Here is a 15,062-nt window from a genome sequence, read left to right as displayed (position 1 = left end):
GTTGAGTTGGGTTCAGTTTTAGGCAGTAAAGATGGTTGCACCTCAATAGTCTGGAATAGTCTGAGGAAAGTTCTGGTTTTGTTACATCACAGTGTGCCAGTAGAAGTATGTCACTGCAATCCACAGTCTTTGTGTGACACTCTAGGCACCTTACAGTATGAACCTGACTTTGTTCCTCCGTCTCATCTTCTGTTCACTTTTTATACCTTTTATTACACCACAGCAGACTTTTCTCCAACACACCTTTTTGTGCTAGCTTTTCCTTGCAGTAATGAAGTCCTTGAGATTGTCAGCTTCTAAGGAGGGACAATTTACTTGGACTCAGTTTCATCATTCTCTGTTCCTGGTCTCTTGGCTGTGTGATTGGGGTTGTGGTGAGGCAGAGCTTCATGGCAGGGCGTGTGGTGAGGCATAGGACTGCCCACGTTACAGTGGCCCAGAAAGAAGCACAGGACACTTCTAGAATACGCCCACCCCCAGCCACGTGTGTAGTGTCACTGACGAAAGAAAATGCACGCCATGAGAAGAGCAGTTAGTGTGTTTCAATGACTGTTGCCCGTAACTGTTCAGAGTGTTGCCCAGAGGATTCCTTCCTGCACTGGTGTGGTCACTTTGCTTCCTCCCCAGACCCAGGCACGCCCAGCTCTTCTTCCTTTTACTGTGGACTGGATTCGCTTGCTTTATACCTGACTTGTAACATAACCTCATGGTGTGTGATCTTTTAGTTCTGCTTTTCGTTACTAGTGTTAAGAGCTGCTGTACTCAATTAGTGCATATAGTGTAAGGTGTCCTTTTCATTGCTGAGTGTTTTCCCTCATCAGAACAGTGCCTTTATCCATCTACTTGTTCTAGGACATTTTAACTAATTCTAGTTTCAGGTTATTTATTAGTTAGGTGACTAGAGCATTAACAATACAAGTCTTTAAGTGGTCAATTTTGTTTCCTTTTAGTAAATTAGGAAGAGGATTGTCCCATCATATGATAGTCCCATCATAATGTTCTACTTTATGACAAATGCAGTTTTTTAGAGATTGTGGCATTTTTGTCAGTTGTATGTAACAATTTCAGTTTTTGCACAGCTGTGCCAACACTTGCCCTACGTTGAAGCATTCTGATAGGTATATGTTGCTAAACCACGGATGTGAATTCACGTTTCTGTGGTGATTAATGGCCATGCATTTTCACGAGAGAGGGCCAGGTAGCTGTCAAGAGTGTGCTAAAGCCTCTGCTCCCTGAGGGATGGGTTCCGTGTCTTCGTGCAAAAGTAGAAGTTGTTCCTATGTTGTCTGTGTCTTTGTCACTCACACAAATTGGAGTTACATTTTTGTAGTCTAGGACTTAGGTTTTCATTTTATTAATGGTATGCTTTAAAGAGAAATTTCTCATTTTAGCAAAACCTAATTCTTTTCTAAAATTTGTCTCTTACATTCAGTAAAAGTAATTTTTGCTACCCCAACTTTGTTAAAATTTCCTATTTCTAGACATTTAATAGTTTTAACTTTTACATTAAGATTGGTGATCTGTTTTGAATTATTTTTTGTGTGTGAGGTGAGAAATAATTTGTGAATTTTAACTGAAAATTGCATTTCATTTGTAAATGAACATGGGGCGTTTCCAGTGTACATACAGTAGTTTGGTCTGTCTTTCCCTCCCATTTTCCTACCTTACTCACTCATGCGTTACTAGCTTCCTCTTGCTCGGTAGTTTCCCTTCTACTTCAATGTTACTATTTTTTTGATTCTACATGTTAGGGTGAACATACCATTTTTCTGGGTCTGGTTTATTTTGCTCAACATACTGATCTCTAGTTCTATCTATTTTCCTGCAAATGAGAGAGAGAGAGAGAGGGAGAATGTATGTGGTGTATGCATAATGCTGTGTGTGTGTGTGTGTAAACATTTCTTTATCCCATCATCTTTTGATAGGTACCTAGGCTGGTTCCATATCTTGGGTAAATTGATCAGTAGATGTGGATATGTAGGTATAACTTGAATATGCTGACTTTAACCCTGGGGATATAATACCAGGAAGCGAGTGGTACAGCGGGAGCAGATGGTAGTTCTATTTTTAGTTGTTTCAGGGATCCTCCATCTTGAGTTCTTACACTGAAAATGGCATCTTGCTTGTTTACTTAAATAGTAGTAGTTAGAAATGTTGCATTTTTATCATCCAGAATCAAAATATTTTCTGATTTATCATGATTTTCTTTGATTCATTATTTAGAAAAAATTAATTTCTAAATATTTGATTTTTTTCAAATACTGTTACTGGTTTCTAATATAATTTCATTATGGTTAAAGAACATACTCCGTTATGAGCTCTTCTGACTATTTTTTCGTTATTGGTCACTATACTATCATTGTCTTAGTTACTTTTCTCTCACTGTTGAGACAAAATACTGGAAGCTTAAAGTTAGGGAAGGAAAGATTTATCTCTTACAGGGTGTGTGGTGGCCCTAACCTAAGGCTGCAAACAGCCTTAGGCCCCTAACCCTAAGGCTGCAAACAGCAAGGCAGGAACTGAGAAGAGGCTTGACAGGCCTTATTCCCCGCCCTTACACTGTGTGCCAGCTCCACCCCTGGGCGGGTGCAGCACACACCCCACCAATCCCAGCACTGGACAACAAACCAATGAGGAACCCTACATTCAGCGTTGTCAGTGACTACTTAAGGCTTGAGGTGGGGCCACAGGAGCACAAACCATAACAATCAGTTTTGATATGTTCTGTTAACACTTGAAAAGAATGTATTCTGCTGTTGCTGCTGGGTCTGTTTTCTGTACAGCCTTCTGGACAGGTTTGTTGACAGTGTTCTGTGTGCTTACTGACTTCCCATACCCTGATGTTACAAATTACTGGTAGGAATATTCAGGCTCTGATAGTAATTGTAGATTTATTTGTCTTTTAAATTTTGTATTTTCTTTTTTAATTCTTTACATCTATATTTCGTATGTTTTAGAGAGCTCTAGCTTGGGGCATGCACACTTAAGGTTATTATTTCTTCATAATGCATTGACTTTGTTTATAAGAGATATAGGAAAATACAGTGAGTGATTAAAAGGATTTGTAGCACTATTATAGTGTGTACTTAAAATTTAGTGTTACAATAAAAGATACATTGCCGTTAACCCCCTCCCAGTACTCCCCATTGCTGCAGACGCTCATCCCATCATTCTTAAGGCTTCCTGAAGCAGCTCTGGATGTCCTCTTTCGTGTCTTTGTGAACTGTGATCACAGAGTTTGTGAACACTGCACCAGGGGGGCATCACAGAGAAAAGCAGGCTTATTACGTTATCGTGTCCTCTTCTGCCTAATTTACCAACTCAAGCATCATGTGATCTCTCCCAAGTCAGAATGAACCTGAAGGGTAAACGTGCATCAGTTCAGAACATAGAGGCAGCCACAACTCAACGCCTGACCACGTGCCAGAGCCTTCAAGAACTACTCGCAAAAGTGCAAAAATGAGGGAGAAATATGTTAGAATCGAGGGGGAGATTTTTGAGAGTGGTTAATGATAATGTGCCTCTTACTGCAAATACATTTTTTTAAATTAGCCGTATCTTTTTATCACATTACATTTATCTTTATTTTGTCCCTCTTTGTTAGTATAACTTGTTTTCAAGTCTACTTTAATGTTTAAAAAAATGAATAGCTTTCTTATGAATATTGTTGGGATAGCATCCTTGTACTTTCATTTTATTTCTCTATATTTGAAATATATTTCTTGTAGAGAGCATATATTTGATCTTCTTTGATTTGGGGGCAGTAACACCATTTACATTTATTGTGTATGTTATTGGCGTATAGTGGTTAGATGTAATTGTGCCATTTACTGATATTTTCCTGCCCTTTTTGGACGGCTAATTGCATATTTTGGAATACTTCAATTTATTGACATTACTGTAGAATTAGGTATTTCTTTGCATTTTCTTATTGATTGTCCTAGGATGGTTTACAATATACACCTTTAACATAATAATCTTTAAATCCTATTATGCTTTGTATTCCTTTGTGTATTGTAAATAAAATTGTATATTTGCAGATGTAATTTGTTAAGCTCATCCAGTGAACTTTTCATTATATTGCTACAAATTTCAAGTTGATTCTTTCATTTTCTTTCTTTCTTTTTTTCTTTCTTTCTAGGTCACCTTATGTTAATTTTAATCATCTTTTGATCCGCTGCTTCTGTCTCTTAGTTATAGCATTCAGATGAACTACATCTTCACATTATCTCCCTGCCCCCCACCCCAGTGTGCACTTTTTTGGTTTGATTTTTTTTGGCTGAGTAATTTTCTTTTGTTAGTCTTTTGAGGTGGGGAGGGGGGAGGTTACAAATTCCTTGTGTTCTGTCCTACTTTTTAAGAAAAATAATGTTTTTACTGATAGTTGTTCGTGTTTATGGGCTTTAGTTCATGAGTTTCAGTACATATGTACAGTTTATAATCAAATTACACTGATGAGTATATTTTCCCACCTCAAACATTGCTCACTTATTACTGAAAAGTGAGGGAAATGAATTCTGTTATTAAACAGATTTAATCCAAGTTTGAGCTATGAAAGAATTAAAATAAGCCATTCCAAAATAGAAAATAATTTTGTTTTTCATTTTCTAATTTTTTGATAAGTAGTTTTCCTAGTGTTGATACTTAATGCAATTAATCCTTGTCTACTGCTTTACAAAATTGCTTTGGAATTTAGACGACACACATTAATAGTTACGGGATAATGTTAGGGTCTCAGGTTCTGCAGAGATGGCAGCCTCTTGTGTATTTTAGAGGCTGACATTTAAAAGTGCAGTTTCACAGTATAAGTTTGGATTTTTGATATGGTACAATATCTGAGTATTGTACTCTGCTGTATATATGAAATATGCATTAAGAATTTTCTGTGGGCATTGACATTAAATTCTTGTGTGTTCAGATCTTTTAGAACTGTTTCTTATGAAATACCTTTTCCAGATTGATAGGTTATATGATTGGAAGAAGAGTCCTGACTCTGATGTAGCTGCTACTTTAAAGAAACAGAAAAAGAATACAAAAGATGAATTTGAGGAGCGAGCAAAGGCCATTATTGTAGAATTTGCCCAGCAGGTAAGAAAACAGTCTGTGCTTTATGACGGGCCTCCGTCATGTTTATAATGAAGTCAGCATTTTTATTAGTCCTGGTTCTGTTCTGGTTTTCATTGTTTCTGCATTATATTTTTATTTTACTTTTTGTGGGTTTTTTTTTTTTTTTTTCTTTTTCTTTTGTGACATGGGATTTTGCTATATTGTCCAGGCTGGCCCTGCATTCCTGGACTGAATCCTTCCTCTGCCTCCTAGCTGGGAATTACAGGCCCTGCACCACTGCTTCTGGCTTCCTTTTTAATCTGAGAAAGCAAGTACATCACAGAGTCCCTAGTCTGAAGTTTTTAAACAACGATTCCACTTAGAAGTGGGGAAGGATAAAAATTGTTTTTGAAATGTTGCTGTGCACATTATAGGAGAGGGGAAAGCACAGGAAGCAGAGAGCTAAGGCACTGACAGTCACAGCAGCCTATGTGGGTGTGTCCTTGCACCCCTCATATATATGCACACACATGTGTGTGTGTCACTTTGTGTGGCTGGGATCATAGGGTGTCTGGGGCGCTGATCCACACATCATGAATGTTCATTAACTCAAAATCCCAAAGCTCCAAGAGTATCTGCGAACCAAGAATACACTGCAGCAACTCGACCTGTGTGAAAATATTATAATTCTTGGGAACAGAAATTTCACTGTAGACAAAGGTGGGTGTAGTGATGCAGGCCTGTAATCCCTGCACTTGGGAGGCTGAGGCGAGAGGATCACCATGAGTTTGAGACCAGCCTGATGTACGTAGCCAGACTACACCCCCTGCTTCTATTACCCAGAAGGCATTACTTTAGCCTCACTTTCCATTTGTGTGCACTTTAATCTTCTAGAAAGGGTCGATGTTGCAACAAGAATTAATTTCCTACCCAGGGTATGGAACATATTGCCCATGTAGAAACCACTTCACTCTCTGTAACAGGTGCTTTCAGGGTTACTTCTTCAGTGTTCTGTTTGGTGCTGGGGGTCACTTGGGCCAACTGACTAGTCATGCCTGGAAAGCCCTGTCACCAGACCGCACGCTCAGGCTCTAGAGTTTGGAGTTGGAGAAGAAATGGCCATTTGCTTGCGGTGCCTCGCCAGTCCTCTCTTGCCTTTCTGTTGCCTCCTTTTACATCTTGCTGTGTTGAAATGACTTTGCTTCCAGGGCCTGAATGCTGCTTTGTTTTATGAGAACAAAGATCCCCGGACTTTCGTGTCCTTGGTACCTACCTCTGCACATACTGGTGATGGCATGGGAAGCTTGATCTGCCTTCTTGTTGAGTTAACTCAGACCATGTTGAGCAAGAGACTTGCACACTGTGAAGAGCTACGAGCACAAGTGATGGAGGTAACGACTCCCTCAGCAGCGACGTGTGGCTCTGTGGAGGACACGCACTGTGTGGAGGTTCAGCGGTTGCAGTGTAGCACATTGTATCCTCTTTGCAATCCTGCCTGTTAGGTCAAAGCACTCCCGGGAATGGGCACCACTATAGATGTCATCCTGATCAATGGTCGTTTGAAGGAGGGGGACACGATCATAGTTCCTGGAGTGGAAGGGCCCATTGTCACTCAGATCCGTGGCCTGCTATTGCCTCCTCCTATGAAGGAACTGCGCGTGAAGGTGAGCGAGCGGGGACGTGGGCCCTGGGGCAGGGAGCCGTGTGTGTGTGTGTGTGTGTGTGTGTGTGTGTGTGTGTGTGTCCTCTTGCAGGGGGCTGGGCAAGCTGCCAGGCCAGGCTGTTGCTAAGATCCTTTCCTGCACTGCTGCACACGGCCTACTAGCTTTTTATTAGCACAGCCTTATGCTGAAAGAACACATTTGTACGCAAAGTGCGTAAGACATAGAAGAAAAGTTGTTTGAAGTTGAGGAACAGCCACATCAAGATTCAGAACCTTGCTGACTGCATCCAGAAACGGCCTCTGTTCCAAGTGAGCCCAGCCTGCAATTCTGTAGGAGTGGCCTCAACTTTCTGGCTAGTTTCAGTAACTGAATGCGTCTCTCTCTAAATAGATTTATTCTCAGTGCGTGCCTTCATTCCTGAGTTTTCAGCCGAAAACATGATTTTCAAAGGTCATGGTCCCTTGTGGGAAGAATGTGTCACAGTTTATTTGTCTGGTCTGTCGGCAGGCAGCGTCTGCTGCCCCGCAGCTTCGCCCAGCGGCCTCGCGTGCCCTCGCACGTGGGCCGTGTGTGACCCTGTCTCTGTATCTCTGTAGACAAGGCCGCCAGGCACTGCTGCCGGTGTCATGGGCACACTCCCAATTATAGTGCTTAGTTTCACTTGTTTCTCATCTTCACTAGATCGTTGGTGCAGTTTTAACCATGAGGTAATACATTTGTAGTACACAGTGAGTACATTCATTATAGGGAGTTGGTATAGGTCATAATAAGCATCTTTTACCAGAACTTCAATGCCACAAGATTTCTAAATTTTTGCTTTTCTTGTGGGTCTGTAGCTCATGGTTTGCATTTAGTTACCTACCATGGCCGTTTATGCTTATTAGCTTTTAAACTCCCACTTCTTTCCCTCAGTGTCTTTTTTTTTTTTTAAAACAGATTTATAGGAGTTGTTTATGGTATAGTAAGTCCCCATCTTAAGAATGGGTTCTGTTCCAGGAGAATGTTCTGGGTCCGATTTGTTTGTAAGTCTGACAAAGTGAGGGACCCTGTTCACCTCATTTTTTTGTCAAGTCTTCAAACAGGTTTTTGGCCTTTTTTTGGGACAGAGTCTTGCTATGGAGTTCAGGCTGGCCTTGAGTTCCCTGTGTAGGTGAGGTTGGCCTGAGGTCCTCCTGCGTCAGCCTCTGAGTCCTAGGTTCACAGGCATGTGGCACCACATGTAGCTTTTGGCTTTCTCTTAAATAACCATTAGGCTGAGCGGAACTTAGTACTGATGGTGACCCTGCATCCGCATGCTGAGGAGTTTCTCTGTCTCCTGTCACTGGAGCACACTGGGCATTTTGCTGATTTCATTGGCTGGTAGATGTCACCTGCTCCATGACCTTGTCCTTTTCTCAGAAATGTGCCCGTGGCAGAGCAGTGCACAAGGCTGAGTGGCGACTGCTATCCTTCCCCTCAGCCAGTCTGCTGACTTCACTGCTTGTTTCCGTGGTCATTGCCTTGCTCCTCCTAGCAGGGCCCTCCACTTCGCCACTGTGTTTCCTCTTGCTTCTGGGCACCCTGGGCTCTTGACAGAGCACACAGCAGCGCCGCTGTGACAGTGTCCGCCAGACACCTGAGCCACCTTGGTGACTTGTTCACATCTACGATATATTCGGAATGGAAGTTCTGCTTGTGTCTGTGGCCGTTTGCAGCTTGAGCGTTCATTAGTTTGGGACTTACGTACTAGTCTGTTAAGAGTTTCAGTCTTTTCTCACTGTGACTTGCTCTCACTCCTCCTGAGGGATTTTGTGAGCTGGCAGTACTTCATACTGAATTCATCCATCCTTTTGGTGATCATTATTCTTTGTGTCTAAAGAAATCTTTCCTGTCCCCAAGGTCATGAAGGTGCTATTTCATCACCTCTCTGTGCTATCATTTTTCAAGTAAACACTGTGGAGAATGTCTTCTTATTCCTGTAGAACCAGTATGAGAAGCATAAAGAAGTAGAAGCAGCTCAAGGAGTAAAGATTCTTGGAAAAGACCTGGAGAAAACATTGGCTGGTTTACCCCTCCTGGTGGCTTACAAAGAAGATGAAGTTCCTGTTCTTAAAGTGAGTGCACTGTTCATCTTTTCTTCAGAGCTGGCTGAGTTTTTCTGTTGGTCAGCAGGACAGGGACGGGAGTGTGACTAGATGGGCACCTTTGTCTTTGGGAGGAAAGCATGTCACTTGCTTGCTTTAGTGAACTTGCCTTTGAATTCACTCATGCTGTATGGTCTAGGAATTGACCCGTATAATGCAGTCCAGCTAGAAGTGTTCACTCATGTTTTATTTTAGAAACTGTAGTATGTGGATGGAGCCAAAGAGGATCACATCAGGTAATGGTCATTTTTAACACGTTCCTCTGGGGACTTAAACACCTGGTGGTACATGCATCCTGTCCCATTGGGTGGCATGGGACAGTCTAGGGGATGGCGATGCCTGTACAGCCTCGTCATGAATGTGTTCAAGCCTGTTGGTCCATTTGTCAGAGCAGCTGGTCAGTGTCCAGAATGGCCTCACAAAGGATGACTTGTAGTCTGTCCGTGACTCGCTGTCAGCAGCTTCCCTTTGGTGCTGGGCACGTTTATTCTTCCCACAGCCCTCAGGGAAGCACACTGCAGGGCCAGGGTCTCTGGCCCCTGCTTGAGTAGGAACTCTAACGATACTTAGTTTTGGCCAAAAATCAAGAACTTCTGAGATTATTAGTGAATTTTTTTCACTGATGTGAAACAGTGAAGCAGTTTTTGTAGTGCCGTAACATTTATGTGTAGTTTTAAATTTTAGGTTATTTTGTTTGTTCCTTCATTCTGCCCACCCATCAGCCATATTGGAGCAGAGGGTGACCATATTTCACACCAACCCTAACGCAGGGTGGCAGGCGTAGGGCGCACACCTGAGGCAGAAGGACCCAAAGTTTGAGCCCAAGCTGGGTAGCTTAGCAAGGCCCCGCTTCAGATTGTAAAGCTTGGGGAGGTAGCTCAGTGAGAAGGCCCTGAAGCTAACCGCTAGGACTGCGGAGAGTCCCCGAAAGGTGCAGCGAGAGAGGCTGGCATGGCTGCCTGGTCCCCTTCCCTCCCGCAGGCGCAGGTTACACTTCTTTCCTAAGCCTAAGATACTTAAGGAGAAAAGGTTTAATTCTAGACTGCTGTGAGTAAGAGATGTGCTGACAGCTTGTAAATCTTACTCTAGGATGAGCTGATCCACGAGTTAAAGCAGACACTAAACGCTATCAAACTGGAAGAAAAAGGCGTCTATGTGCAGGCGTCTACGCTGGGCTCTTTGGAAGCGCTCCTGGAGTTTTTGAAAACGTCAGAAGTGCCCGTAAGTACTACACTCAGCCCACACCCAGGGAGCTGTGGCCCGGGGAGCTGCTGTGACCCGAACCACGCAAACCCAAAACCACTCTTAACAGTACGCGGGAATCAACATCGGCCCCGTACACAAGAAGGACGTCATGAAGGCCTCGGTGATGCTAGAGCACGACCCACAGTGAGTATGCGCCTGCCGCCCCTGCTCCGTGCGGCCCTCCACCACCCTTTCTCACCGGCTCTCTGGTGTGTTCTCGCCTTGCAGATACGCTGTCATTTTGGCCTTCGATGTGAGAATTGAACGGGATGCACAAGAAATGGCAGATAGTTTAGGAGTTAGAATTTTTAGCGCAGAAATTATTTATCACTTATTTGATGCCTTTACGAAATATAGACAAGACTACAAGAAGCAGAAACAAGAAGAATTTAAGTAAGTTGCTTTTATTTTGGGTTTTTGGTGGTGAAGTTGGGAACCTCCATACCCTAGAAAAGAGTGTTGGGGCAAGGGCAGCATGTGTCCAGTACCGGAAGCTGCACCCGAAGTGCTGGTCCTGGCTGGAATCTCAGCCCAGTGTGCCCTGCCTGCAGTGCGGCAGGTACCCTGCAGCCTTTCGGTATGTCAGCGCTTAGGGTAGCAGGTTAGGGCTTGCTGACAGGTTAGTAGTTACTAAACGTGGAGCTTTGGCTGGCTGGAATTTCATATCTGGGGTTGTGTGAATTAATAAAATTAGTGTCAAAATGGGACAAGTGGTGGGATGAGGTCCATGGGAGGAAATGCGCCACACACATCACAAGTGTTCGTGCACCCCCTGCCTGTCCTTGGGGCCTTGGCCAGGCTGGCTTTCCCTGGGGAGGGCAGCCACAGATGCGTCTTCCGGCCGCAGCCTCTCCTGTGTCGCATTGCCACCTCAGGAGGGGTAGCAGGACTGTTGGCTGTGGGAAGGGCCACAGGCACTGGAGTTGTGAGGAGCCACGGTCACTAGGGCGGCATCCCAAGGTCCACGGGCAGGGGGGCTCCTCTCGGAAGCGTGCAGCCTGCATGTGCCCTTAGGGTCTGCGGGCAGCAGTGGCTTAGCTTGGGCTGAGTCGGAAGCAGCTCTGACTGCTGCTGCTGGTGCGTGAGGTGCTCCGGGAAGAGTGCTTACTGGGCCCCCCGGAAGCTGCCTGGGGAGGCCCGTGTCCCGGAGGACACCTGCCGGACCCGTTAGGGCTTTATGAACACAGGCTTGAGAAGCCAATCGGGGTGGTGGCCTTGCAAGGAGCCAGCTCAACGGTGGAGAGCACAGTGAAGAGGAGGACATGGGGGGGGGGTGCCCCCTGGTCCCTAACAGAGACATCTTGTGTGTCCCTTTAGACTTGTCCCCTGGGCCCCAGAGGCATGGCCGCAACATGACATCTTGAGCCAGGCCTGCTTTTCGGTTTGGGCTCCCATGCTGCATGCTTACTGGGTGACATCAGGGCAGGCCCAGGGGCTGAGGGCAGGCGGGCAGTGCACAGGTCCCGGCCTGGGAACTCAGTGGTCCCACCCAACGCGGGGAGCCCTGTGGCCAGCTGTTCTTTTTTTTTTTTACCCGATTTTTTTTTGTCTTTTTGCTTTTTATGGGTGCCAGGGATCGAACTCATGACTGCCTGCTTGCAAGGCAGGCGCTTATGCCGCTGAGCTAAATCCCCAGCCCCTTTTACCCGATTCTTACATAAACTTAAATACTGTCATTGTTTCCTTCCAGGCACATAGCAGTATTTCCTTGCAAGATGAAAATCCTCCCCCAGTACATCTTCAATTCTCGGGATCCAATAGTGATAGGGGTGACTGTGGAAGCAGGGCAGGTGAAACAGGGCACACCCATGTGTGTCCCCAGCAAGAACGTAAGTTGTAGTCCTTACCAGTGTTTGTGGGAGGGAGGACAAAGCCAAAGCACGGTGGGAAAGAAACATTACAGCAAGCAGCGTGCACCCCCTGATGCACTGTGTGCCCCATTATGGCCCAGTGCTACTGGCTTAGCATGTTGACCCGGCACCCGATGCCAGGTGACTTCCTCCTTGGCCTGTGTGCCTGAGAACGTCAGAGGGTGAGTGGCACCCACCATGTGTCCCAGTCCTCTGTGCTCCTGATGGACGTGTAGCCCAGCTGCTGCTCTGTGTCCCTCCTCCTCACTAGAGGTCACAGTTACAGAGGGAGCCCGCCCAGGGCCTGTGACTCCTACGTCATACATGCTGTCTCCTTGTCAGTGCCAATCTAGGGACTCCCCGCACCCCATACTTGAGAGGCCCCCTGCACCCCACTGGTATTAGCAACAGCTTGACTTCCAGGAGTCAGTACCTGGAGGGCTGCGGTGTCCTCCCTCCCTTCCCTGTGACCCTACCTCCCACAAGTGTTGTTAGGCTTAGTCTTCCTGAGGTGGCCCAGGGGGGCCCTGGCCCACACCCCCTTGCACATGCAGGGAGCCAGCTGCTCCAGCTTCCCCTAGGGCTCTCCTGAGGGAGCAGTGCGGGCCTTCAGCCCACTGGGTGGCGCTGGCTGGGGCCTCCCCGCTCTTTCCAGCTGTGCTCTTCCCATTAAGTCAGGCACCTTTTCAGCTCCACCAAGCAGCCAGGACCTCATCACTAGCCAAACTCAGGACTGTCACTCACTGCTCACAGCTGTCACTTTCACTCTGCACCTGACCCGACCTCCTTGCTGACTGCTCAGAGTGCATCCCTGACTCGGGACCTCTCCCTCCTGCTGGAGCCGCTGGCAAGGGCTGCGGTGCACACAGTGCAAAAAGGGGCTTTCTCATCACCTCTGGGAGAGCGGGTGGACATGGGTGCCGGATGTCCTGCGTGGAGACCCTGGGTGACGTGCGCAGGCCCACACCTTGGGCTGTAGGTGGGCTTTGGGGCTGTGCTATGCCCGTGCAGGGCAGGAATCCTCTGCATTGTGCCTGTCTTATTTTACAGTTTGTTGACATCGGAATAGTAACAGGTATTGAAGTGAACCACAAACAAGTGGACGTTGCAAAAAAAGGACAGGAAGTTTGTGTCAAAATAGAGCCGATCCCTGGTGAGTCTCCCAAGATGTTTGGGAGGCATTTTGAGGCTACCGACATTCTCGTGAGTAAGGTGAGTGTCGCCGAGCTACTCTCTTCAAGCACCTGTGTCCGTGGCTCCCCTGAGAACACGGCCCTCCTTGGGGCGTGTGTGGTAGGCCTAGTCCCAGGGAGCAGCACCAACAGGGCTGGGACCTGGAGCCCCTTGCCTCTGTTGGGGTGCAGACTCCACACACACACCCCTCCCCTGAAGCTTTCTTGGCCCATGTCCGTTCCTTCTTTCACCTTGTTTGTGCCTCGGGCATTGCAGATCAGCCGGCAGTCCATCGATGCCCTCAAAGACTGGTTCCGGGATGAGATGCAGAAGAGTGACTGGCAGCTGATCGTGGAGCTGAAGAAAGTATTTGAGATCATTTAACGTTTCCACGCGGGCAGGCATTGGAGTAATGCAGTGTTCTGTTGTAGCACCACCTCCAAGGCAAGACAGAGACAGACTGGGCGTGTGTGGACACTGATGGGGTCCGGTGTATAAATGTTTTCCATGAGAAACCAAGACGCTTACACTGGTTTGACAGTGGTCAGTTACTCGTCCCCAAGTACCTGCGTGCCTGTCTGCCCGCCCTCTACGCCCTGTCCTACTTGGCTGCTGTTTTAAAGTTTGCCCTTCCCCAAATTTGGATTTTTATTACAGATCTAAAGCTCTTTCAATTTTATACTGATTAAATCAGTCCTGCAGTATTTGATTAACCAAGCTTCTGCAGATTTTGTGATTCTTGGGACTTTCTGATGTAAGAAACACACCTTTATGCGTATTCCTCCACATTGACTTTTCCAGCATTCTCCTGCCATGTGCCCTTAGGAATTTTTAAATAGAAAATTAGGCATTCTGATATTTATCTGCTTTGTGTGAAACCATGGTGTATATAGCAGCACAGCTGGCTGCTCTTTACTGCTTGTGTAGTCACCAGAGTCCATTGTAACCCTCCAGTTCCAAGTACCAATAAAGGAGACAGACATTGCGATGATACCAGAAAACTCTGCCAGGTTTCCATGCTAGCGCAGCTTCTCATCCTCACACAGTGCATGCTGCAGGAGGCACCTGTTGATACTTTGTATTTTTGTCTTATTTTATCCTAGAGAATTATATGAAGATACAAGTGGTAACCAAATGGTAGTAAACAGGAAACTATCCCTGACTGTAGTGAGGTAGGACTGTCCTGAGCAGTATGGGTCCATGTGAGCACACACTCTCCCTAGCTGGTGACACTTAGGGGGAGAAAAATACTTCCTTTAACTTATTTATACGTTTCTCATTTATACTTGGCACTGTACCCTACTTTGGAATAAGCAGAATCTGGGCCCTCAGAAATTCTCAGCACCTATAGCACTGTGGCCTGCCACATTTTCGGCCTTTGAAGGATAACAAGTACGAGGGGCTTCTTGAGAGTTGAATTTTTAAGGATTCACAAAAAAGGAGCCTATACAAAATAGACATACAGTTCTTTATTAAACAACTGTAAACACTTCACTGTAAAAATTCATAAAACTTTATAAACAAACATTTTGTAAATAGAATCTATACTACAGTAATAGAACACAATTATTTACATGCAATACCGACAAATTTGGCACTTTTTGAAAACAAATGTACAAAAACGCTTGCTTAAAAAGAAATTTAAAATTATAAAAACAGCATTACTGTCATGCACTTTGCAAAAATACCTCACAAGCACTTATGGCACAGCTGGCCAAGAGCACCAGGCTCCCTGGCACTGGTTATGTGACTTTTAATGTGCTTCCATACGTTTGCTGTAAAACCACCTGGACATTGTCGAGAATAAAATCAAATGCCATATTCCAAACCGACTCCACCGACTGCTGCATCAACCTGAAGGTGAGAAGAATGTCAGGAAAGCTCTTAAAAAGGAATTCCTTCCTTAGAATTGGGCGTTTCCTATTTTTTAAAAATTTGTAAAACTTCTGACCAGTAACTAA

At 45.4% G+C, this 15,062-nt stretch overlaps 2 protein-coding genes across 11 annotated transcripts in view; one reads left to right on the top strand and one right to left on the bottom strand.

Moving 5' to 3' along the window:
• Eif5b (eukaryotic translation initiation factor 5B) overlaps window positions 1–13,818 on the top strand; it is a 66,953-nt gene extending 53,135 nt beyond the window's left edge. For both annotated transcript variants that reach the window (XM_013154281.3, XM_005004455.4), the window contains exons 15-24: window positions 4,957–5,088; window positions 6,255–6,437; window positions 6,549–6,710; window positions 8,672–8,803; window positions 9,923–10,054; window positions 10,146–10,222; window positions 10,307–10,471; window positions 11,769–11,907; window positions 12,979–13,140; window positions 13,378–13,818. In XM_013154281.3, coding sequence (XP_013009735.1) covers window positions 4,957–5,088; window positions 6,255–6,437; window positions 6,549–6,710; window positions 8,672–8,803; window positions 9,923–10,054; window positions 10,146–10,222; window positions 10,307–10,471; window positions 11,769–11,907; window positions 12,979–13,140; window positions 13,378–13,485 — 1,392 coding nt within the window. In that variant the 3' untranslated portion in view covers window positions 13,486–13,818. The remainder of the gene's footprint in view (window positions 1–4,956; window positions 5,089–6,254; window positions 6,438–6,548; window positions 6,711–8,671; window positions 8,804–9,922; window positions 10,055–10,145; window positions 10,223–10,306; window positions 10,472–11,768; window positions 11,908–12,978; window positions 13,141–13,377) is intronic.
• A 732-nt stretch (window positions 13,819–14,550) lies between these two features.
• The window catches only part of Rev1 (REV1 DNA directed polymerase), an 87,084-nt gene continuing 86,572 nt past the window's right edge, over window positions 14,551–15,062 (bottom strand). For 8 of the 9 annotated variants that reach the window (XM_063229853.1, XM_063229854.1, XM_063229855.1 and 5 more), the window contains one exon: window positions 14,551–14,955. In XM_063229853.1, the coding sequence (XP_063085923.1) occupies window positions 14,844–14,955 (112 nt within the window). In that variant the 3' untranslated portion in view covers window positions 14,551–14,843. The remainder of the gene's footprint in view (window positions 14,956–15,062) is intronic. The other variant, XR_010040768.1, reaches the window with a different exon arrangement.

Source organism: Cavia porcellus, unplaced genomic scaffold (genome assembly GCF_034190915.1).
Source record: "Cavia porcellus strain 051 isolate PalLab524CR breed Dunkin Hartley unplaced genomic scaffold, mCavPor4.1 scaffold_18, whole genome shotgun sequence".
Taxonomy (NCBI): Eukaryota; Metazoa; Chordata; class Mammalia; order Rodentia; family Caviidae; genus Cavia; species Cavia porcellus.
Note: the sequence above shows the minus strand (reverse complement) of the source record. Positions and strands in the feature narration are given on the sequence as shown.